General features: G+C 33.9%; 5 protein-coding genes and 1 pseudogene across 6 annotated transcripts in view; 3 read left to right on the forward strand and 3 right to left on the reverse strand.

The window, feature by feature from the left end:
• Window positions 1-774: 774 nt before the first annotated feature.
• On the forward strand, window positions 775-3,204 carry LOC106322853 (histone deacetylase HDT1-like). The gene is made up of 7 exons (XM_013760998.1): window positions 775-887; window positions 1,155-1,225; window positions 1,330-1,579; window positions 1,966-2,042; window positions 2,284-2,376; window positions 2,487-2,917; window positions 3,022-3,204. Exons 1-7 carry the CDS (start codon window positions 875-877, stop codon window positions 3,023-3,025), a joined length of 939 nt encoding a protein of 312 aa, XP_013616452.1. The 5' UTR covers window positions 775-874; the 3' UTR covers window positions 3,026-3,204.
• A 4,062-nt stretch (window positions 3,205-7,266) lies between these two features.
• LOC106326140 lies at window positions 7,267-8,676 on the forward strand. 2 transcript variants are annotated; one of them, XR_001267154.1, is made up of 3 exons: window positions 7,267-8,066; window positions 8,134-8,206; window positions 8,434-8,675. XR_001267154.1 is itself a non-coding variant. In XM_013764163.1 (3 exons), the coding sequence occupies exons 1-3, from the start codon at window positions 7,471-7,473 to the stop codon at window positions 8,454-8,456; spliced, it is 672 nt and encodes a 223-aa protein (XP_013619617.1). In that variant the 5' UTR covers window positions 7,267-7,470; the 3' UTR covers window positions 8,457-8,676. The 2 variants fall into 2 exon arrangements, 1 of the variants encoding a protein (XP_013619617.1); XM_013764163.1 differs by having other exon boundaries at window positions 8,154-8,206; window positions 8,434-8,676.
• Window positions 8,677-10,228: 1,552 nt separating this feature from the next.
• LOC106320951 (histone deacetylase HDT2-like) lies at window positions 10,229-12,015 on the forward strand. Its single transcript, XM_013759291.1, has 6 exons — window positions 10,229-10,354; window positions 10,624-10,694; window positions 10,796-11,236; window positions 11,327-11,401; window positions 11,495-11,591; window positions 11,680-12,015. The coding sequence occupies exons 1-6, from the start codon at window positions 10,342-10,344 to the stop codon at window positions 11,883-11,885; spliced, it is 903 nt and encodes a 300-aa protein (XP_013614745.1). The 5' UTR covers window positions 10,229-10,341; the 3' UTR covers window positions 11,886-12,015.
• A 659-nt stretch (window positions 12,016-12,674) lies between these two features.
• On the reverse strand, window positions 12,675-14,335 carry LOC106326224 (FBD-associated F-box protein At5g22730-like). The gene is made up of 3 exons (XM_013764247.1): window positions 13,358-14,335; window positions 13,124-13,282; window positions 12,675-13,045 (listed from the first exon to the last, which is right to left on the reverse strand). Exons 1-3 carry the CDS (start codon window positions 14,333-14,335, stop codon window positions 12,764-12,766), a joined length of 1,419 nt encoding a protein of 472 aa, XP_013619701.1. The 3' UTR covers window positions 12,675-12,763.
• Window positions 14,336-18,022: 3,687 nt separating this feature from the next.
• On the reverse strand, window positions 18,023-21,654 carry LOC106326580 (annotated as a pseudogene).
• A 2,003-nt stretch (window positions 21,655-23,657) lies between these two features.
• LOC106319078 (glucomannan 4-beta-mannosyltransferase 2-like) overlaps window positions 23,658-25,206 on the reverse strand; it is a 10,238-nt gene continuing 8,689 nt past the window's right edge. Inside the window, exons 6-9 of the mRNA XM_013757303.1 lie at window positions 24,730-24,843; window positions 24,458-24,657; window positions 24,140-24,340; window positions 23,658-24,056 (exon numbers count right to left, since the gene is read on the reverse strand). Of these exons, the coding sequence (XP_013612757.1) occupies window positions 23,897-24,056; window positions 24,140-24,340; window positions 24,458-24,657; window positions 24,730-24,843 (675 nt within the window). The 3' untranslated portion in view covers window positions 23,658-23,896. The remainder of the gene's footprint in view (window positions 24,057-24,139; window positions 24,341-24,457; window positions 24,658-24,729; window positions 24,844-25,206) is intronic.

A 25,206-nucleotide genomic window follows, 5' to 3' on the forward strand; every position in this document is an offset into this window, starting at 1 on the left:
GAAGACAGATTGAAATCAGTCTTCAAGTGGGAGATTGTTGGTCAAAAATCAACGTATGCAAATTGGTGATTGCGAAGAACACGTTTTTTTTTTTTTTGGTTTTTTGGTTGGTAAGTTTGGTTGTTACACCAACTCACCACCAACTCACAAATCCCCCTCCTATAAATACATGCATGAAGGAGAAGGGGAAATTCATCCCAAACAAGAAAAACAGAGAGAAGAAAAAGAGAAGAAGAAGAGAAAAAACGTGAGAGAGAGAAAAAAAAAAAAAATTCTTTTCACAAATATCTTCTGTAAGAAATTGTATTTGGGATCGGGGTTGAGTTGAGAGCTTGTAAAAACAGCAGCGACTCTCATTTGTTTGCGAGTTAAGGTTGTGGATAGTACTACGACGTCACAAATTAATTCGACTAATCACTCTTTATTTGAAGACTTTGAAATATAGTTTAAGTCTTTTAATATTAAATTACAAGTGGTAATTTTGATATCTTGCATAAAGTTATATGAAACCTGTCTAAATTTATGTCTCTATCTTTATACTCTTTTGAAATTTATGTTTTGGATTGCACATGGTGGGTTGTATGATGTTGCTACTATCTCTGCAATCGTTTAAAGTAGTAATGAAAGTTTATTTGGGTGATAAGAAAAAAGAACATTTGTTGTATTGTATTTGCGTTTTGGAAATCTCAGAATGTGTAAATTAAATTCTGAGATTTCCAAAACGCAAATTTCCATTTAACAAGAAATATAAAACGGCGCCGTATGCGCTAGCCAAAATCCGAACTCTCTTCTTCCTCTTTCCCAGTTGGCAGAAACCCTAAACTCTTTTTTTTTTTTTTATCTCTCAAATCTCTCGTCCTCTCGTACTCCAACAATGGAGTTTTGGGGTAAAGACAAAATTCTCTCTAGATCTAATCTCTGCTTGTATCAATTTTCATCTCTGTCTCATATATTTGGTGTTCCTCTGCTATTTTTTTTTTTGTCAGTATGAAGGATACAATCTGTATAGATATTTCTAAGCTCTTTAGTTTCCGTGTTTGATGCTCGTTTTAAGTCAAAGCTGTATGCATCTTGCCCTAGTTTTCGATTCTGTTTGTGTCTGGTAGCTTGTCTGCGTTGATTGATGTTGATTTTCTTTGTCGGGACGTAACCAGGAGCTAAAGTTAAGGCTGGCCAGACTCTCAAAGTGAAGCCTGGTGAAAACTGTCTCATCCACATCTCTCAGGTTAATTTTAATTTCTTTTTTTTTTTTTAATTTTAATTACTTGTTCCCGATTCTAAAGTTTGTACTAGTCTCTTCAATTTTGCCATTCCTCTATATGTTTATAGGCTTCCCTTGGTAAAGCGGAAAATGGAGTATTTGGCCTCTTGTATGCCACCGTTGATGACAAGAAACTCCTCCTTGGAACCCTCTCTCAAGATAGCTTCCCTCACATCAACTTTGATCATCTCCTCTTTGACAGAGAATTCGAGCTCTCCCACACCCTGGACAGAGGATATGTCCATTTCATTGGCCACCAGCGCAACAAGAAGAAGAGGGCTAATGAATCTTCCAAAACGCCTGTCTCCTTCAATACAGGTGAAAAATAAATTCTTACTTTGTCGTTCTTGTTCTTGATAACCACGAGTCATTAGAGCATTAAATGATAACTATATATGACAAATAATGAGGGGCACATATGGTTTATTTAATAGAACTTGTAACAATTGCTAAGCATAACCTTTCTTTGGTCAAAAAGGTTAATACCATGATAGAATCCTATCGCAATAGTAGTTTCGAACCTTTTATGGAGGTTAAAATGGTTATGGCTTATCATTCTAAAATTAACATTTCTATAAACTAATTTCGTTGCTTTTCAGAAGTATCGTTCACATTTTGATTTGTTTCAAGAAATTTTATATATATATATATAGAATGATTTTGAATGCTATGTTGTTTTTGACATTTTTCTGACTCTCTGTTAGGTAATAGCGTGTTGCAACCTTGTTCTGAGAGCAAAACAAATCAGAGGAAGCAGAAGATACAGAAGGATAATTCTGAGGTTAGATTCTGTGGAACCTTGTTCTTGCTTTCCTCTAAATACTTGTTTATTAAAATGAAAACTGCCTACTAAGACAGCTACAAGCAGTTCAGATTCACTTAATTTGTGCGGTTTTTATAGCTGAACCTTTGTCCTTTTAAATCGCATTGGCTCTATTTTACGACTTTTGTTGTGATGTTTCATTCTTTTACAAATAACCAGTAAGTTTGATTTGTTTATTACTTTTATTATCCAATGGCAGGAAATCAAAGAGATGAATAAATCTATCAAAGAGCTGTCTGAAGCTGTGAAAACGCTGCAACAGATTCTATTGACAAAAGCCGATCTACCAGAGGTTTCATTTAAGTTTGTTCACTAGTGTTTGGTTGTGGTTATTTTATAGGCTGAGAAATGATATGCTTAAGCTTAACATAGTTTATATATCTGATGTGTTTTTATCTGTAGGAGAAAGAAACCCCAAAGAAAAAAGAGGAAGATTCTTGCTGTTTCGGATGTGAAGAAGCGACGGGAAACAATGAGCAAACCATTTTCGTCAAAGGGTTTGAAAATGTGCGACCTAGGGCTGAAATCAAGAATGCATTGAGAAACTTTTTCGGTTCTTGTGGAGAGATCACTAGGGTTTATGTTCCCATAGAGTGTAGAAACCGCGTTCCCTTAGGGTTTGCTTTCATTGATCTGAGAAAGGGTGAAGGCAATGAGAAGGCGTTGGAACTAAATGGAAGTTACATGGGAGGAAAGGAGCTTGAGGTGACGATGGCTAGTCATAGAGACGAATACTATGGCTTTACTGACTTTCATGGTTGTGAACGCTGTCCAGTGTTTCTAGACCATATTTACTTCCCCTCCTTGATTAAACACCGTCGTTCTGTTTATAGGTAGTTCCCACTGACACATGATTTTGCTCTTTGATATGACTCTTGTTTCTTGTTAACAAAGTAACTTGTCATTAATTGGTCGATTTTTTATTTTGATGTTGCAGGTGAGATTCACCGTCTACTTCCTTTTGGCATCCCTTACAGACGAACCACAGCTAATATATTGGTCGTTTTACTGTTGATGCTACTTTTTGTTTATCTACCAGCTACATCATCAAGCTTATTTTATTGACTAATTTATGTACATGTTTCATGTGTTCAACCAAAATCACAACCAAGTCCAATCATATATGGTGTCTTGCAATGTTTGTGTTACCTATTACATTAAAAAAAAAACAGTTTTTTTTTTGGAGTCCTATAGTAATAGAAAATTCAACCAAAATCAAAATGGCCAATCTTTAGGACATTGTACAAGAAACGTTTTTAAAATAATGGATATAACTACTAGGGGGATTTATATCAAAAGTTAAACTTATGTGCCTAACACTCTTCACCATTCATGGATAACGACGACGACTCACCCGAGTCACAGCAGCAACATGAGGACCAGAGTGAAGAAGACAGTAGCTCTTCCTATCTCATTGTTTTTTCTCTTTTTGTTTTTTTTTTTTTGGGGCTAAAGGTATGAAGGAAGACTTGGCTTAGGGAAAAAGTGTTTATATTGCTGAAAATGGGCTTGTTAGGTGATATTTATGTTCCCTGGTGAAAACGGAACACCTGGTCAAAAGATTCGTACATGTGATCGAGAAGGCGGTGAAGCCAATGCTTGACAGATTATAGAAATGGACAGAGGAGAAAAAGAAAGCAAACGAGGAGAGAAAGGAGATGATACCAAAAGGAGCTTGAGCTAGATGTGGCTGAGATTTGCTTAGAGGGAGCTATAGAGGATATGGAAAAGAAAACTGAAATAGGTTGAACTGAAGAGGATGAAGATGTGGTTGTCCCAGTTTAGAAAGAAGAGAAAGTTGATGTTGATCCTGGACACTGGAGTTATAAATCTGTGGACAAGAAGTTGTCTTTTGCTTCGTGTACCCTAGATTATTGTCTTAGGCTACAGAAGCACAAATCACTGTCTCAATTATTGTCTTTGTCACATCTTCCGTTTTCCAATGCCAAAAATTCTTCTCCTCATAGCAGCTCAAACCTCAGATTCTCCTGGAGACAAGATCAACGTTGGATCTAGAATACACCATGGACGCTCTTTTGTCGCGTCAGGTTCAAGCAAAGTGTTTCAATTTGTTAGCAGCGACTCTTGTTTTGTCTTGAGTGTCTTTCTTCTTGTAGCTTTTCAACTTTGAGTTTTTTTCTACTTTTTTTTTGCTCTTGACAGGTCTTTTTGAATTTTGTTATTGTCTAATGAAAACATTTATCACAACTATTTAAAAATAAATCTTATAAGATTTCTTCCCTTTTATCCCCTATATATTACAACTTATATTACAACTTATAAGTTAGCCACGTGTCATCACCACAATGGACGCTCTTTTGTCGCGTCAGGTTCAAGCAAAGTGTTTCAATTTGTTAGCAGCGACTCTTGTTTTGTCTTGAGTGTCTTTCTTCTTGTAGCTTTTCAACTTGTTTTTTTCTACTTTTTTTTTGCTCTTGACAGGTCTTTTTGAATTTTGTTATTGTCTAATGAAAACATTTATCACAACTATTTAAAAATAAATCTTATAAGATTTCTTCCCTTTTATCCCCTATATATTACAACTTATAAGTTAGCCACGTGTCATCACCACAATGATTCTTAAAATTCTTCGAGAAATTGGTTGGTTCATCTAAATATATAATAAGTTTTTTATTAAACTAATCATAAATTAATTATTAACGTTTTCAATTCTTTCCTTAAATAAAAATTACGGAATTTCCAAATGTTGTTAAAATATATATGACATTTAATGATTTCAAATAATAAAGATTTAATACAAATTAATGCACCCTCTATCATTTTTGTTTAGTTTCAAGTTATTAAAATAAATTAAAAAATCACATTAAACATATAATAAAATTTTAGATTTTTATGTGTATCTTATATTTTAAATTTCTTTTAAAGTCTCACATTAAATTTTTTACGATCCATGGTTTAATTTTTTTATGACAAAAAATAATTAAAAAATCATATAATTAGGAAGTCTCATTTAATAAATATCAAAATTAAGTATATATATATATTAATATTTTTTAAATTAAAATATATACCATTAAAATACATAAATATTGTAGTTTTCAAATTTACTTTAAACATTTTTTTGGTAGAAACTTTGAAAAAATACTGACAACTTAATATTTAAATTTTAAAATTTGCCTTCAATGTTTCTAAGGATTATAAATTACCAAAACTTTTAAACATCGCACAATGACCATTTTGTTATCAATGATTTTAAAGTTTTTATTATAAAAAGATACAAATTATCAAAAAAACCAAATGAGTAGAACACATTACAATATAACCTCTATAAATTAATACTCGATAAATTAATAATCTCTATAAATTAATAAATTTTGCCAGTCCCAACTTGGACCAGTGTAAAATATGACAAATCGATAAAATAATATGATAATAGTATTTTTAAAACTCCCATGTAATTATATAGTCTCATTAAAATCATAAATTAATAATCTATCTCTACATATATTTTATATAAGTACATACTAAAAATTATATTGTTGATTTTATATTCACAATGAAAATATTTCTATTTTTCTTAATATTTTAATATATTTTGATAATATTTAGTAAAATTATATCGAAAACCACATAACAATTCTATACAACATAAAACATACACCAAATAAGATAACAAAATAATATGAAAGTCAACTTTATATAATTTAAATAACTTATATACGGTAAAATAAAATATTTTCTTATTTTATTAATAAAAATAGAAAAAATAGAAAAAAATCTAAAAAGGAAACTTTTGTAAATTAATATCTCTATAAATTAATAAAATTTTAAAGTCTCAACATTATTATTTTATAGAGGTGCTACTGTATTTAACATATCACAAGATTAAAAATATATTATGTATCTATATATCTATGTATATATTATTTAAATTCAATTATATACAATATAAAAGGTAATTGTTTGGATTAAGAAAATTAATTTACGTATTCACAGCAATTTAATTATATAAGTAATAGTTATTGATTTTTTATATATCCAATATATATATATATATATATATATATATATATATTATTTTATAATATAAAATTGAACATATAATATATAAAAATAATTTAAATATACAATGTTCATTTCGCGCCTTGCGTGGATCTTAACCTAGTCTCATCGACTATATTTGCGAAGTTATTTTGCCACATGTCCTTTCTACAATCAATTTCACGAAACAAATATGACATGACTACTGAAATTGATGACATGTCTTATAGCTTAATATGACATGGACAATTGTATTTAATGTTAATTTATATTTTTGGTAAATTTTTTTAAAATATGGTGATAACTCATATATTACATTTAATGTAAATTTATATTTTTGAATTTTTTTTTAGAATATGGGAATAACTCATAAATCATCATTAAAATAAATATATTCAAATATGACATTATAAATTCTTAAATATAATTTAATTATATATTTTAAATTATACAATTTTATTACTAAAATTTTTAAAAATGTATACAATTTTTTAGAAAATTATAAAAATTTAATCCTAAAATCATTATTTTCTTATATATGTACAAATTTTATAAATATTGCTTAATTTTAATTTTTGGTAATTATGCAACTTTTGCAAATTTATTTAATATATTTAATTAAAATAAAAAGATAGAAAATTGTATCTAAGATTATAATCTCAAATATATACATGCATATTCTTAAATATAATTTTTATGTTTAATTAAATCAAATTTATATTAAAATGTTGATACGAAAAAAGAAAAATTACAATATTAATAAAATTTTATTTTAAAATATAATTTATATTTATGTGTTAAAAAATATTTTAAATTTCTTTACTGCATATGGTGCAGAAAGACACCTAGTTTTCTTGTAATAACGAAGATAAACTTTAATTTATGAGAATGATCCCTGAAATATTTAAGTTTTTTTTTTTGCCAATTGAATATGTAAATAAACAAGAGAAATTGCACCGTACACACATGACATATACGCTAATTAGGTAAATGCACTATTTACATTATCGAGGATGTCAGGAGGTGTTAGTTTTACATTTCTAACCTTGCTCACTTCATACTCACATCAACCGGTTACCTACTGTTTTTGTAATACAATTTACTTCTTTAATTATTTATTTCTTATTACCCAATCCAACACGTTACCTTTTTTGTATCAGACAAGTGGATTTTTTTCAGTTATCAAAACTCGGTTATTGGTTTCGTAGTTGCGCATATCAAAAGTCTCTCACTTCATCCCCTTTTATATTAAGTTCTGTTGATCCATTGTTCTACTTCAATTCAACCATTATAAATTAGATCTCAGTTTTACACTTCAATTCAAAAATAAATTCAGATCGATCGAAGCGATGAACCTCCCTCTCCGCCCCCGTTTCCTCCTAGAATGTTTGCGCTAGGCGATGAACCTGTCGGCGTTAGGGTTACTCCTTACCACAAACCTACATGCATTCGGAAAATTCTCAACGCCCTCGAACCAGATGAAGCTCAGACTATCAGGGAGACCCAGTTCGGAAAGCTTGTCGAAATTGCAGACAAACCCTCATTTTCTGGCCGGTTTGGTCGGTTCCTGTTATCCCGACAATTGAAGGTGGCGAAGAAGCACGAAGTTCGGTTTCCATTTGCTGGCAAACCGGTTAGATTCTCACTTAGAGAATTCGCTCTAGTTTCAGGGCTTAATTGCCGCAGTTATCCACCCCATTCCAAGAAGAAGAGCAAGAACATATCGGAGAAGCCATATTGGGGAGAGCTTTTCGGGTCGATGACAGAAGTCCCGGTTAGCTATGTAATTACCATGCTAAAGAAGAAGACCGTATCTGATAAAGACACGAGGATCAAGTATGCCCTACTTGCATTGTTGTGCGCAGTCATTCTCCCAACATCTCACAATCCTCGCATCTTGCCACAACACGCGGAGAAGATAAAATATATGGATGAGTTCATCTTGCCACAACACGTATCTGATAAAGACACGAGGATCAAGTATGCTCTAATTTCTATTTGCTCATTTTTATTTTTTAAAATTTTTTATTCATGTAAATGTTTCAAGTTTCAATACCCAATCGTGAGGCTGAAGAAGTCCATGAGGGTGACGGACCGACAATACATGTGGAGAAGACATGGTAAGCCTTCCTCTTTTTCTCCAGAATTATCCATATTTATATTTGGATTTTGGCATACTAATATTAGCAACAATGCACTCCATAATAAATTGCTACGAATGTACTTAGCTTTTATTCATAAAGATTGAACACTATGTTTTGTTTGAACTGCCAAAGACGTTTGTTTCCCGTTTTGTTTGGATTTTAATTTGCTCATGTTAGCATTTCTATTCATGTAAATGTTTCAGATTCCAGTTACCGACAATCGTGAGGCTGAAGAAATCCTGAGGGTGATGGGACCAATAATACATGTGGAGAAGACATGGAAATACATCCTCGTTAGTTTCAGAATCGTCCAAATTTATATTTGGATTTTGAAATACTAATATTAGCAACAATACACTCCACACTACCTACATTGCTACGACTGTACTTAGCTTCTATTCATAAAGATTGCAGACACCATGTTTTGTTTGGACAGTCAATGACGTTTGTGTCCCTTTTTGTACTGATTTATCTATATATAATAATGAATCCTTGTTCTCCTTTATCAACTTCCTTTTTGTAGTGATGACACTCCATAGCCAACTTTAAATATACTCATCCAGTATTATTCTTAGCCGGCTACAAACAATTCAAAGACGTTAACTTAAATAATTGGCCACAATGACAATGGAGCAAACTAATATTTTAGTTACTGACTTGTATTAATAAAATATTACGAAACAAGATTCTGTAACTACAAAGTCTACAATCAATACACAGAAACGAAGGAGTAGTATTGGTTTTGTTAACTAGACAACTTTTTATGGTGAGAGTTTGCTTGTTGGCTTCCTTTTATAGACAAACCCCTTTAGCAGTTGAGAGTTGACGCTACACCTGCATAAAAAAGTGTTACACGGTCACTAAACTGTATAGCTTGCAATACTTTATTTAACGCGCTAACATATCTAACAAATCTTCGACACCAATATTTGCTAACTAATTTAATATTTTAACACAGGACCAGTGCAAAGTTTCTTTTAGTTTGTCAATAACTTTTTTAGCATATGCAATAATCTTCTGATATACATGCTAAAAATTCTAGAATATCTATTTAACAATCTTTTTAGCGGTTATTACTTTTTAAAGCTGGTTACCTTAGATTTTTGTTTGCTAACCTAAACCCCACATCAGGGAAAAAACACGCTAACTTTTTGCTAAATTTGCTTGATTTACCCAAAGGTAAGCCGTTGCCGGACGGTCTAATCGGTATTCCACCGAAAACATACCGGAGACAGGAAAACGCGACATAGAGAATCTGGCTTCGACAATAGCTTGATTCAGCACAGACGAAATCAAAAACAACACTTCAGAACATCAAACCCAGAACCAATTGAATCAAACAAATAAAACAAACGAAAGTCTCAAATCCTTGCATGCAAATCAAAAGCTTGAAGATGATTGAACCCTAACAGAGAGGGCACGATGAAACAAATCGTTCTAAGACTTTGATCCGATTGAAACCTTTCTAAAAGAGAAGCGAGGTTGATTGAGAGAGACTAAAAAAAAAAAAAAAAAAAAAAAAACAAAACCAGACAAGACAAGACATTACCGAAGACAAACCTGATATACTGGGTGAAAACCTCACTAGATTGATCAAGCATGAGAAATAACGCAATTTCCTCTTTCTGAAAAATAATAGAGGAAAAAAAGAGAGAGAGATCAATTGATTTTCTCCTAATTACCTTTTATTTCATTTAGCTTATAACTTATTATCACCGGTTTTGTCGTCGTCTCTTTTTTATAGACATAAGGTCAGTTTTGACATTTTCTCTATGTTGGATCCCCACAACTTTTGTGTCATATGCATTTGCCTAATTTGCTACTTTTTATATGATTTTGGGCTAATTCATTCAATAAACAATCTAAAATGTAAAATTTCTCCGAGGACGCGATTTTTTTTTAATTACGCAATATTTCAATTATTCGAGCGTTACGCTTGACCTAAAACGGCGCCGCACCGACTCGGCAAAAACCCTAAAAAGAGGCACTTGTAAAACCTCTCTCTCTTATAAATTGCCCCTAAACCTCTCCCTCTTCTACAACATTCTCACGCAGCCCTAAAACTCCTTCGCCTCCCTCTCTCGAATCTCTCTTCCTCCTTCATCATCAAAATGGAATTCTGGGGTAAGATACTTCCTACCTAGTCGTCTATTATCTCAGACCTCGTGCTTTGTATTGGTCTTTTAGCTGAGTTTATGTTTTGGTTAAAACCTGTTGAACCATGTGTTTTCGAGTTTAGCCTAGTTTATTCTGCTATGAGCTTGTCCTATTGAAGTTTATGTCCTGTTTATTACATGCTTACTTGAGTTTGTTTAGATGTTAACTTAGTAACGAGTAGTCGTTGATGTCTGAAACTGACTCATGTTGATTGTATTAATGGATATGTTAAACAGGAGTTGAGGTTAGGGCAGGGAAGCCACTTAAAGTGAAACCTGATGAAGACTGTCTCATCCACCTTTCACAGGTTTGCTTCTAAATACCACACATGAACAGAGAGGTTCTGATAGTTTCATTGAAATTTTTTATACAGTTATCTTAAATTTTCTTTGTTTAAAATATGTGTAGGCATCTCTTGATAAAGGGAAGAAGGGTGAAACCGCCGTCTTGTACGTGACCGTTGACGGGAAGAAGCTTGTGATTGGAACACTTGTTCAAGACACCATCCCCCAGATCAGCTTTGATCTGGTCTTTGAGAAGGAGTTTGAGCTCTCACACTCGTCCAAAGGAAGCGTCCACTTCATCGGCTACAAGTCTCCCAACATCGACGAAGAGGAGGATTTCCCTTGTGACTCGGAAGAGGAAGAGGAGGAAGTTGAGGTTCCTGCTACTTCAACTGTCACTACAAACGGAGCAACACCTACTTCGAGTGTTGTTACTGTTGACTCAAAGCCAAAGGCTGCGGCTAAGGCTAAGCCTGCTGTAGTGAAGCCTGAATCAGACGAGGATGATGATGAGTCTGACGAGGAGGATGATTCTGAAGATGATGGATCTGACTCTGAGAAAGGGGTGAGTGTTTGTATCTTTTCAGATGATTTGTTTTACTGCTTTGATGTTATATATAGTGGCTAATGTTTTCTGTGGTGGTGATTTGTGTAGATGGATGTTGATGAGGATGATTCTGAGGATGAGGAAGATGATTCTGAGGAGGAGGAAGAGGATACCCCTAAGAAGGTAATATACATTTGCTTGTTTTGCATTTGTTCTGTTTGCTCTTGCACTTTACCGGATTCATTTTTCTCACCTTGCACTTTTTATTGTTGTTAGCCTGAGACAAGCAACAAGAAGAGGCCGATTGAATCTGCAACACCTGTCCCTGCTAAGAAGGCTAAACCCGCAGTAGCAGCTACCCCTCAGAAATCAGGTGAATGATTGTGAACTAATCATTAGATGCTTCACATTAGTCATTGTATTGGAAGTAGAGAAACTGAATGTGTGTGTGTTTGTTGCAGAGGAGAAGAAGAAGGGAGGGCACACAGCTACACCACACCCAGCTAAAAAGGGAGGAAAGAGTCCTATGAATGCTAACCAGAGCCCCAAATCTGGAGGTCAATCATCCGGATCTGGTGGTAACAAGAAGCCATTCAACAACTCCGGCAAGCAATTTGGTTCTAACAACAAGGGCAACAAGGGGAAGGGAAAGGGCAGCAGAGCCTAAGTGAAGTGAGATGTTTTGGTTTTTTATTAGATGCTCTGTGAGCTGAGATGAAAGAGATCGGTTTTACTTTTATGTTTATCCTAAGATTTTATTTTCCTTGTGGGAATTGCTTTTTTATGTTATTGCAACTTTTAACCTTATGGAATTTTGAGAATGGAAACTCGGAATGCAATCATCTTGCCTTGTCTCATCATAGTGTGAAAAGTCTTTCTCTCAAGAGTCCCATGAAGATGAATGATTCTTCGCTCATTCAGACTGACATCAATGTCTACCTTGGCAAATGAACTCAAATTGCGAACAACTAGGAGACTGTTTAATGACTCAGAATGCACACATAAAAACTACTGGGCCTAGTCTATACATCTGACAACAGTCTTGGTGTGTAGTGGGAGCTTAAACAACCATAGGAGATGCATCACATGGGAATCACCACCAAACACTCAAGATTCACAGGACCGGACCACACTCAATACTCAAGATGCTCAAGTTTACTAGTAGCCACAGAGTATATTCTATGGGTGAATACTTAGTTTGACCTTGTTCAAGTATGACTTCACTTCCTTAGTAAAATCTATGAACTTTTTCGGAATATACGTAGTTTATCTTTTCATCCAAAGAGACATGCAATTGTTCATTTACTACATTGACATATGCATATACCGTCAAATTTGTTCCACTCATAGTTATCTCCCTTACGCTCGAGAGAGCACAGAAATGGCAAGAGAAAGACCAAACTTAGCCTTATAGTTATAGAACTCTCAATCAATCATCCACACACAAAAGACATCATAATAGAATTCAACCAAAAAAAAAGATAATCAAAATCCAAATTCAGTCTAACAAACCAACAGTAAATGCTACTGCACCTTTCTAGCCGTCTAACAAAGTAGGACTTGACACGAGCTAGATCTCCTGGGCAACGCAAGGAGATCCCTCAACATGTAAAACCCTTCTTCAACCACCGAACATCTAAAATCCAGAACAAGTTTCTTGAGGACCAGTGAGTTCTCCAAAAAGTACCTAGCTACCTCCATGTTAACAGGCCCTCTGTTGAAACGCTTTATCTTTACAGACTCCAGTGATGACATCAAACACGGAGGTACTACAGATGAGAGTCTTATATCCTCTGCTTCCTCCTCCCTCGAAGGATCATAATAATCCTATTAAAACAAACACACAAAACATTGATAACACGTTCGTTAAATAGCGAGGGTTGTGCAAAAGAGTTAGTTAATCACCAGCTTTAAGACGAGTGATTTTAGATTTGGAAAGCTCTCAAGAAGGGTTGGCAGCATCATATCCAGATTCGACACGTAAAACGCCACTTTTAAAGTGGAAACGTTGCAAAACTGAGGCAACGGGTCGTATAACTCGTATTCCCTGTTATAATCAAGAAACTAAAAAAAAAGCAAGTAAAGAACAAACACTAGCTACATCCAAAAAACCAATATATTATGTTGTATATACATTACCTCAATAGTATGGGAAGAGATCTTCATCTCCTTAACTCCTGAAATGCTGTTAAAGAAACCACGGACAATGTTTCGCTTTGGCAAGTCGACAACATCGATAAAATCATGCTCACCAAAGACGAAGGCAACGTTGACTTTATCCAAGGACACTGTATTGGTGGTAATGATTTTACTGTCAGACAGATCATCATCGAACTTCAAGTACTTGAGTCTAGGCGCATCGATCAAAACCCCTGAGCCCTCTCCTCTCACCAAAGCATCAACATAGTCATCGCCTTCACCAAGCAAATAGTCTACGTGGAAGCTCGTTAACGACTGAGACCTCACACGCAGAACCTTCACGTTATCCGGCACCATTCTAACAACGCTCAAGTCCTCGAGAGCAGGGGGAGACGAGATGAGTAACTCCAGACTCGCGTCGCTGGCGTAGACGTTGTGTTCTAAACGCATGGTCTTGAGAGAAGGCAAAGAGACTGACTCTAACTCCCCCAAGGAGACACGATGGAGTCTTAGAGACACCAACGTGTCACATACATAAAGGCTTTGGGGAATTACTTCTAGAAACTTACGGTTCGCAAGAGTACATTCAATGTCAAGATGCTTGAGTTTAGGGTTAGCTACAGAATCTATCCACCGTGTGACGCAAGACTGATCCTTCTCATCTTCTTTCTGAATACTGAGCTTGAGCTTGTACAAGAGTGAGTTCTCTTCTCTAGAGAAAGCTAGGAGCCTGTCCATAAAACTAACAAAGGCATTGTAGTCTGGGAACTCAGAAGAGGACAAATCCAAGTTAGGAACCAAAAGCCAAACGCTTTTCCACCTATGGGACAGAACACTAGTTCCGACAGTATCCTTTGTCGGGAGGTAGGACAGTATCTGACATAACAAAGAATCGGGCAGTTTGCTTATCATATCTTCTTTAGCCCTTATGTAACTTTCGTCGTACATTCGTTGTTGTTTCGAAAAGCGTTCCTCCATAACATCCGGTCGAGAAAACTGAACAGAGATAAACCTTGAAATCTAAGTATGCATACAGAATCAAGAAATGCGAAGAATGGGAGCGGTAATGTTGAAATCACCTCACTGGTTTACGGTTTTGAACTTCGGAAGATGGGTAGGTGTAGTCGCCGGCCGCTTCAGCTCTCAGGTTTTATGGAGGTGTGATTTTCGAAGGGCCGGGCTCAAAATGTTTTGTATTTTCTATTTTTTTTTTTTAATTAAGAAGAAAATTTTTTACAACTTAACGTATTAAAACTAAAACTAGATGTCGATCCGCATAACCGTGCGGTTGTTCTTTTCAATTTTTATATTTCAATATTTATGGTTGTTATTATTTTCTAATTGTTTGTAAATCGTATTATTGTATGATACCAGATTTTGATATATATATAAAACGAAATTATTCCTTCTATTTCATAATAAGTGTCATTCTAACATTCTTTTGTTACACAAAAATGTCACTTTAGAATTCTAATATAAATTATACTTACTTTAAATTTAAAATTAATTAAAAACTGCAATGATTTTATAAATAATTATATTTATCTCAAATACTATTGGTCAAATATGTGTAATTAGTAACAACTTAAATACATTTTAATCACTTTCTTAATGTATGTGTGAAAAATGTCAAAATGACACTTTTTAATAAACAGAGGGAGTAGCATTTTTGATAAGTTATTTGTAGAAAGATAATATTTTTAAAAACCTTTTAATGTGTATTTGTTTAAAGCATACCATTTAATATGTTTATTATTAATACATATATTCTAATAAAAACTTCATTTTCACAGCTTAAGATTTGCTATATCTTTGTGTTTTTAGAATGCAATCTTTGTGGATATTTTTTTGTTTAAAAAATTGAGAACTAAAATTTATGTGATCATTTTAAATGATAGGATCATCACGTGTGTATATATATATATTTCAAAATTAAGAGATGATTGATCTTGGTGGTTTTTAAAATATTTAGTTGTGGTTTTCCTTTGAATAAAAACATGTGATTTATGCATAATTGGTTCATTTGTATTGCAGTTTTGATATATTAGATCATTTGTATGATATATTTAAATAGTTCAATAAATATATATGTTCTCAAAACTCATTTAATTTCATGTATTATTTACTGAATGTGTCTCTGTATTCATAATAACATGTGAATATTTACTAAATGGAGTGCAAACCGGTACACCAGTGTTTTTAAAACCAGACCGACCCGATGGTTGGATCGGGTTCGACCGTGAACCGGTTATATAGCCGGGTTGGTCTAGTAATTGGTTCGACCATGAACCGGCCACATAGCCGGATTATATTTCAAAGTTATTAAACCAATAAAAACCACTAAAACTATCGAAAATCTATAAACCACCCATATAAACAAGAAACTAATTTATATTTATAATATTTTATGTTCAAAATTGATTTATATTTTAACTATGCATCATGTTTACTAATATTACTTTTATATTTACATACTAAAAAAATATTAAACCATATTATTGAACCAGGTTTGACCCGGTCAAACCATATTGAACCGTGACCCAAAATATTTCCGGTTCAGCTTCCGGTCCGGTTTTAAAAACACTGCGGTACACAAATAACTAAAGAGTAAAGACCAATTTTTGATATTCTTGGTTTATAGGTAGCCGGATTTTGAATACATATGACTAATAAATAGTAGACTATTATTTGCATATATGTAAAAAGTATATTCGTATTTGGATTCAATTTATTAAAAAGATATTTTACGATCATGTTCATGTATTTAGCTCAATTTGTAAATAATATTCAACAGTTGTTAACTTGTTATAGTTAAAAAGAATATTCCCATATATTAATAAAATAAATCATGATATATATATGTTGTAATTTAACAAAATTTTAGGAAATATACGTTTAACGATATTTGCGGTAGATTTGAACAGATTTGGTAATATGTTATATTAAATTATAGGATATTTTATATCTGATTTTAATATTTACGTCAATAGTGCACCACTTCATCTTCTCCAAGAGTAAACTGTGTTTGGTTTATAAAGTAATAATCTTATTTACAAAAAGAGCAGTGTTCATGTTTAAGACTAACAACATAAAAAGTTTATTCGTTGTTAACACTGCCACATTTGAAATAATCTATTTTAAAATGAAATATGACTCGAGTAAAGTTTATGTAGAAAAAAACACTTCTAGCGAGTTTGCTGTGTTCTGGAGTATGGTTATTCATGTTCATAGAAATTCATAAGAAGAAAAAAAAACACTTTTAGCAAATTTATTGTTTTCTTGAGTATTGAGTATGATTGTTTAAGTTCATAGAAGTTTGTTCAAAGAAAGAACACAGTTTAGAATGGAATCACCAATCACCCGTAATACCAAAGACACATGAAATTTGATTCATAGCAAGTTTATAAGAAAAACAACATGTATAGTAACATTGAAAATAGTTATCATTAATGGTCATAGAAATTGAGATTCTATAGTTAGTTTATTTTTTATGTAGTGAAACACACAATACACTATTTTTGTAGTGATAATGTATAAGAGCATTTAGGTAACATTAATAAATAAATAATAGAGAAATTAAATGTGACTCTTTTTTAGGAGATGGTTCAACTAAAAAAATCGAAATGAGGTTCTATTTTAATATATAAGATGACTTATATACACGACTAACATGTAAGGCCTAAAAATTATTATTTTACTTTCTCTCTCTATATATTCATCTTATTTTCTAATATTTTCATCTCATTCTTCTTCATTTACACGATGAATCTACACAAAATAAAAAATTTACTCCACAATCATTCAACATCACTCCATTATTCACCACCACAATTTTTGAAAGTTTTGTTTTGTTTTGTCATTTTCATTCAAAAATTCTCTAAATCACGAAGTTAGATATTATTTCTTGTATCTACGATTATCGTGATTTATTATTTAAGATTTACATTACTCTAGGATATTAGACTTTACAATTTGGTGTTTAAAGTTTCTCCTTATATACAGTGTTAACCCTCTGTGTAGTAGGATTTATCTTTGTGTTTATGCTTTGGCTTTATGGTTTAGTGTTTATCCTTTGGATTTGGGGTTAAAATATATCTTTTGGAGAATATTTAATCTTTGGGTTTAGAGTTTAGTGTTTATCATTTGGATTTAGTGTTTATCATATGAATTTGGGTTTAGATTTATCATTTAGATTTAGAGTTTAAGGTTTTTATTCATTAGGATTTATCCTTTAGATATAGGGTTAAGATATAGGGTTAAGGTTCACTTTCGAATTGTTCATTACTACATTGACATGAAATTGTTCATTTACCTTTAGGGTTTATTCTTTGATGTTCACTTTTAGATAATATCTTTTCATCCAAAGAGACATGCAAATTGTTCATTTACTACATTGACATGACTGACATATCACATATGCATATTACCTTCAAATTTGTACCATTCAAAGTTATGTCCCTTAAGCTCAAGAGCATGCATAAATGGCTTAAGAGAAGACCAAAATTAGCCTTATAGTTATAGAATTCTCAATCATCATCCACACACAAAGACATCATAATAGAATCCAACCAAAAAAGGATAAATCAAAATCCAAATTTAGTCTAACAAACCAACATGAAATGCTATACACTCCGTCTGATCAATGATCATAAACCTTTCTAGCCATCAACAAAGTAGGATTTGAGACGAGCTAGATCTCCTGGGCAACGCAATGAGATCCCTCAACATGTAAAACCCTTGTTCAAATGCTGAACATTTAAAATCCAGAACAAGTTTCTTGAGAACTTGTGACTTCTCTAAAAAGTACCTAGCTACTTCCATGTCAACGGGCCCTCCGTTGAAACGCTTTATCTTCACAAACTCTAGTGATGACAGCAAACACGGATGTACGGATGAGAGTCTTACATTCGCTGCTTTCTCGCTCGAAGGATCATCCTACAAACCAAATTAAACACAACATATTATCAGAAAAAAAAGAATATAATATAACACGTTCCTCTTAAGGGTTGTGCAAAGGGTTAGTTAATCACCAGCTTTAAGACGAGTGAATTAAGATTCGGAAAGCTCTCAAGAAGGGTTGACATCATCATATCCAGATTTAATACAGAAAACGTCACTTTTAAGGTGGAAACGTTGCAAAACTGAGGCAACGGGTCGTATGACTCGCATACCCAGTTATAGTCAAGAAATTGCTCAACAAAAAAAAAGAAACAAAAAGTGAGAAAATAGCTTCATCCAAAAAAATCTATATATGTAATATGAAATTGCAATACCTCCATAGTATACAAAAAGATCTTCATTTCCTTAACTCCTGAAATGCTGTTAAAAAAATTACTGACCATATTGCGCTTTGGCAAGTCGATAACATGGGCAAAATCATTCTCACCAAAGACAAAAGCAACATTGATTTTCTCCAAGGACATTGAATTGGTAATGACTTTAACGTCCGATAGATCATCTTCGAACTTCAAGTACTTGAGTCTAGGCGCATCAATGAAAACCCCCGAGCCTTCTCTCTCAAACACATCAACGAAGCCATCACCTTCACCATACAAATAATCCACATGAAAGCTTGTTAACAAAAAAAAAAAAAAAAAAAAAAAAAAAAAAAAACGTCTGAGATCTCACACGCAGAACCTTCACGTTATCCGGAACCATTCTAACAATGCTCAAATCTTCAAGAACAGGTGGAGACGAGATAAGTAACTCCAGACTCGCATCGCTGGCGTAGACATTGTGTTCTAAACGCATTGTCTTGAGACAAGGCAATGACACAGACTATAACTCACCGAAGGAGACACGATGGAGTCTTAGGCCATGATTTTCCGCGTCCCAAAGGAGATATCTTAGCATTAATCGGATTTTAATTAAATGAAAAAATGCAATTAAAACTAGGACGGCCTTAGTTAAGAGTTTTTCGGTGGCGTCCTAAGGAGACACGTGTCGTGTCGCGAATGGCCGAAAAAAAAGGGTAGGGCAAAATCGATTTGGGAACGAGAAACACTTTCCTCGTCCGATCTCTCTTCTCTCTCGATCTCTCTTCTCTCTCGATCTCTCCTCTTCTCTCCTGATCTCTCGGTTCTCTCTTCTATCTCGAAATCTCGATATCTCGACGGTGCTCTCGCGACGGTTCTCTCGACGGTGCTCTCGCGACGGTTCTCTCGACGGTGCTCTCTCGACTCTCGGCGGTGCTCTCTCGACTCTCGGCGGTTCTCTCGAGGGTTCTCCTGATATCTCGACGGTGCTCTCTCGACTCTCGGCGGTTCTCCTCTCTACTTATCTCATTCAAATCCGTTTTTTTTTCTTTCACAATGGCATCATCTTCCCATTATCACTACCACAAAGATGATGATGCTGAATTAGAATCTATGTTTGAAGAATTCTTAGAAATCCCAGATATTATTCTCGAACCAAAAGAGCAAAAAAAAACGTATTTTTATTGAGAGAAACTGAGAAGACGGTCACAATAAGAAGCTTTGGAATGATTATTTTAGCGAAACTCCAACATTCCCGCACAATATATTCCAGAGACGGTTTCGAATAAACAAGACATTGTTCTTGGGTATTGTGCATTGTCTCTCCCAAGAATTTGAGTATTTTCAACCAAGAGAAGATGCAGCCGGACGGTCTAGCCTATCTCTGCTCCAAAAATGTACCGCAACAATTCGTCAATTGGCGTATGGTGGTGGGGCTGATACCGTTGACGAATATGTCCGACTAGGTGAAACAACAGCTAGAAAATGTTTGCACCATTTTACCGCCGGAATAATCCACTTGTTTGGCGATCAATACCTAAGACGTCCAACCCCGGAGGATCTGCAAAAACTACTATATATTGGAGAACAACGTGGATTTCCAGGAATGGTTGGAAGCATCGACTGTATGCATTGGGAGTGGAAGAATTGCCCAGCCGCTTGGAAAGGAATGTATTCACGAGGAACTGGAAAACCCACAATTGTGTTGGAAGCGTTAGCTTCATACGACCTCTGGATATGACACGTGTTTTTTGGAGCTCCAGGTACTATGAACGATCTTAATATTCTTGATCGATCACCTGTTTTTGATGAAATAATTAACGGAAACGCTCCGGAATTCAATTTCCATGTCAACGGAAGGGAGTACCATTTGGATTACTATCTCGCCGATGGTATTTATCCGAAATGGGCTACTTTTATTCAATCTATCCGACTCCCACAAGGTCCAAAACATTGTTTATTTGCTAAAAACCAAGAAGCCGTGCGAAAAGATGTTGAACGTGCCTTCGGAGTCCTGCAAGCTAGATTCGCGGTTGTTAGAAATCCATCTAATTTATGGGATAAAAACAAAATAGGAAATATTATGAGAGCATGTATCATACTCCATAATATGATTGTCGAAGATGAACGAGATTCCTACACTAACGTTTCAGAATTTCAACAAGGAGAAGATGTGGATCCCACTTTTGTAGTCAAACGGACTACAAATCTCGGTACTACAATGGGACGTCGAGCAGAAGTTCGGGATACAGAAGGCCATCAACAATTAAAAGAAGATTTGATTAAAAATATATGAGCTAAATTTGGACATTTCCCGAATATCTACAATGTTTAAGTTTCTATGAATTCAATAAAATGTTTGTTTGCTTTTTTTTTTAATGTTTGTAATTTTTTTCCTTGTTTTTTTTTCCAAGTTTGTAATTTTCTCATGTTTTATATTTTAATGTTAAATGTTTATTTTAATTTTATCTTTTAAATGTCATTACTTATTAAAAATATATAATTTATTTACTAAGAGATATCTAAAAGTCTTACCAATAATCCTAACTTTTAGCATTGTCCTTAATTTTTTCTCTTAACATCAAAATAATATTAAACTAATCTAATGACATAGAAATTAGTCCCACCAATAATCATGTCTTTAGGTAAACCAGAGTGTCACATTCTATATAAAGGCTTTGTGGGACCACCTCTAGAAACTTACGGTTCACAAGAATACACTCCACATCAAGATGGTTGAGTTTAGTGTTAGCCACAGAATCTATCCACCGTGTGACGCAATACTGATCGTTCTCATCTTCTTTCTGAAGGCTTAGCTTGACCTTGTACAAGACTGAGTTCTCTTCTCTAGAGAAAGCTAGGAGCTTGTCTATGGGACAGAACACTAGTCCTGAAAGCATCCTTTGTCGGGAGGTGGGACAGGATCTGACATAACAAAGGATCGGGCAGTTTGCTTATCGTATCCTCTCTAGCTCTTAAGTAGCGTGCACGATACTCGTCGTACATTCGTTTTTGTATTTTGGAAAAGCTTTTTTCCTCCATAAGATCCGGTCGAGAGAATTGAACCCGAAAAAAGTTTCACAAAGATGGCCTTTGAAATCTAAGTATGCATGAAATCACCTGAGTGGTGGTTTTAGGGTTTCGAATTTGGGAAGATTGCGAAGGCGTGTAGTCGCCGGCAGCTTGAGTCTCAGGTTAATGGTGGGATTTTCGAAGGGCCGGGCTCAATGTTTTACAGTGGGCTTATTTTTCACCAAAGCCCAAATAATTCACCAGGGAATTGAAATCAAGGTTAGGCTCTAAATGGCTATGAAGGAAATGAGTATGAATAGTAAACTAGATTTTGATCCGTGCGGAAGCACGGGTATTTCCTTTTGTAAACGTTTAAAATTAAATACATACATTCTTGGACTAATTAAATTAGAAGAGACTAATTAATTAAATATAGCTGAGTTATTTTTATTATCTAAAAATTTAAACGATTTTCATTAATTTAATTTTCAATAAACCAATTAATTAATCTGATAACTTAATCTATTTTATAGTTTTTTTATGGATTGCGAAATTGAATTTTTTATTTTGATTTAAATTAAATGAAGGATTGCATATCTTCTAAATTTATTAGGTAGCTAAATATTAGGCAATTTCGTAACAATTTTTATGGAAATTGCTATATATAAGGTCAATGGCAATGGATAGTAATTATTGAGGAAAACTTAGGGTTAAGATTTATTTGTACTTCAGTTTTAATAGTTTAAATTCTTTATCATTCCTTACAATTTACGAGGAATATTTGTTCCCTATAGTTCCTTAACATTCTTCAAAATTTAAAGAATAATAGATTACAATTATTTCTCATCAAATTAGGAGAAAAATATATTTTCCTCTTGTTTTATTCCTCTTTGTTCATTTCCTTCATATTCCTTATATTCTTTTAGTGGTTACCGGTTAGAGCCAATATTTTTTAAATGAGACCTAAAACATAGTTTCATTTCATCTGACTAATCAAAGGATTACTTAGTTTTTTTTTCCAGAATTCAAATTCCAAATCGACTGAATTTAAATTTTGCTCCAAATTGTTCTTATATATTTTTGATAGGTTAAAGATTTGAAATTCTGAGAAATTGTCAGGAGAATCAGACAATTTGTAAACACAAATATATAAAGTAAGTACGATTGTCCAAACTCACGCCTCAAAAGTTGCTGAACTAATATTCTCTAATTTATTGCTGATTAACAATTTTTTTTGATAAACTCTATCGGTTGATCCGGTCGGCCTCGGGAAGAACACACTTAATGTTACAGAATAGACTGGCTACCACACTGCATAATCCGAGTTTGGAATACCTTCCGACTAATGTCAAGAGGTGAACTGATCATCTGTTACGATCCACCATGTAAACCATTTGGACCGAAATCCAAATCTAGACTGGCCAAGTGATGATAACTTAGTTTTCATGGGAAATCGAACCCAAAACAGATATAGGTATACACCAAGCCCCAAAAAAACTGATTAACAATTTAACATATATATTTTTATATTTGTCATGGTAAACCTTTGTTGGGTGTTTATGCGACCGATCTTTTGGTTAGGTTGCTGCATCTTTTGAACTTACGAGAAACAATTTTGAAATTGAATAGCACCTAGGATTATAACAAAAACAAAATAGTTAAAAGTTATTTTAGGATAAGCAGCATTACTTTTCTTACTTCGAATTAATGTGTATTTGTAGAAAATACTCTTTTTTTTGTAACTTTGGCTAGTTTGTAGAAAATAGTTGACAAAATTAACAAATTTTATCTATTTGTTGGCGGAAATGAAATCATAGTCCCAATGGTTTACCTCTCAATCAATTCTTCTCACATTTTCAAAATCATTGACCTATGCGTTAGAATTACTGAATTAGTAACAAAGGATCGCCTATACTGCAAACAAACAAACACACCTCAATGTGTAAACGCAGATGATGACTAATTACCCCTAAACCAATCGAATAACTCAAATAGATTTTTTTTTTTGGACAAGAACTCAAATGGAATCTTAAAATTTAAATCATAAGAATAAAAATCGAGAAACACTTTAAGAAAAATAAGAAAAAAAAAACCCACAGAAAAAGTAAAAAATCTGAAAACTCACAATTACTGAATCACAAAAGGTAAATATTAATAACAAAAAGGCAGAAAAATAAAATTAAATCAAAAGAACCCTTCGAGCCTCTTTCCTTCTTCTTTTTGATAAAAGTCTTCCTTTTCTTCCTACTTTGTTACCATACGTCTATAACTACTAACTCGGGACATATGTCCCGATCCAGCCAAGCCCACTGATGAAGAAGGACATTGTCTGAAGAAACAAGTAGATGAAGTAATTGTTCTTCCCATGCACATAGTCATAGCATCCACACACGAACAAGAACGCCGCGAATCCTAGCTCCAATGTATTCAATCTGTGACACATTAAATCATAACCATCAAGTGTCTATATATATAGTTTGCTAATAAGACATTAAAGGTATACAAGTATTTATACCGATCAGGCAACTTGAAGATTCTAGGGAACTTTTTAAGCCCTTTTGTATTCCTTTTAGCGCTTTGACCGCTTCCAAGCTTAGCAGTCACGACCCATTCGTTAGCTCTACCTGCCTCAAACAGACCAATGAGAGTGGCCTTTGTCCGGTGCAGCGACATCACATTCTCAAATAGAATCCAATAGAACAGCAGATGAATCGACCTTTTTGAAAAAAAAAAGACTCAGTTTAAGGAAGAAAGGTAGCTACTTGACATACAAGTAACCTAATCAAGCAAAGAACCCTAGATAGTGACGTAAGGTACAAGAAACACAATTCACCTGGGAGTACCGACAGAGTTAAGGACAGTGATGATGGAAGGGATGTAAACGGAACCCCAAATTGGAACTTTAACTTCAGGGACAAGAATGGTGAGAGGAAGAACAACGCAGTAGAAACAAAATGTGACCCAATGTGCAATGACTTTCCTCACAAAGAAGAAGCTGTAGATCACATACACTTTCTTCCAGAATCTAACTTTCTGCACCAGGTCAGTGACAGTTAGGTTAAAGAATGAGTTTATCAGAACAAAACAGTTACTTTTTTTAATTACCTTGTTTCTGATGATCTCCATAACCATTTTCCTAAACAGATTTGCAGGTCCACAAGACCATCTATGCTGCTGGAAACGGAAGGCTCTAAAAGTACTTGGAAGCTCACTTTTCACCTAATAAAAAAATAAAAAATTGTTACAAATTAAGCATTGAAATGATCATCCACTTCTTTACCAAACTCAAGCACTATGATCATCCACTCCTTTACCAACTCAAGCACTATGATCATCTACTCATCAAACACTATGATCACCCACTCATTTACCAAATTAAGCACTATCTTTGTTATTTTATGTATTGTTGTTCACTATAAATACCATCACTCATCTCACTCTTTTGTACACCATAAACAAGAACAAGAGTTTATAATCAAAGAACCATTACATCTTCTTCTTCTTTCTTATAATAAACTCTCTCTCTTATACTAGTGTTATTTGCTTCCTACGGGTATTAAATTCTACTCTTATTTAAATTTC

This window comes from Brassica oleracea, chromosome C2, assembly GCF_000695525.1.
Source record: "Brassica oleracea var. oleracea cultivar TO1000 chromosome C2, BOL, whole genome shotgun sequence".
NCBI lineage: Eukaryota > Viridiplantae > Streptophyta > Magnoliopsida > Brassicales > Brassicaceae > Brassica > Brassica oleracea.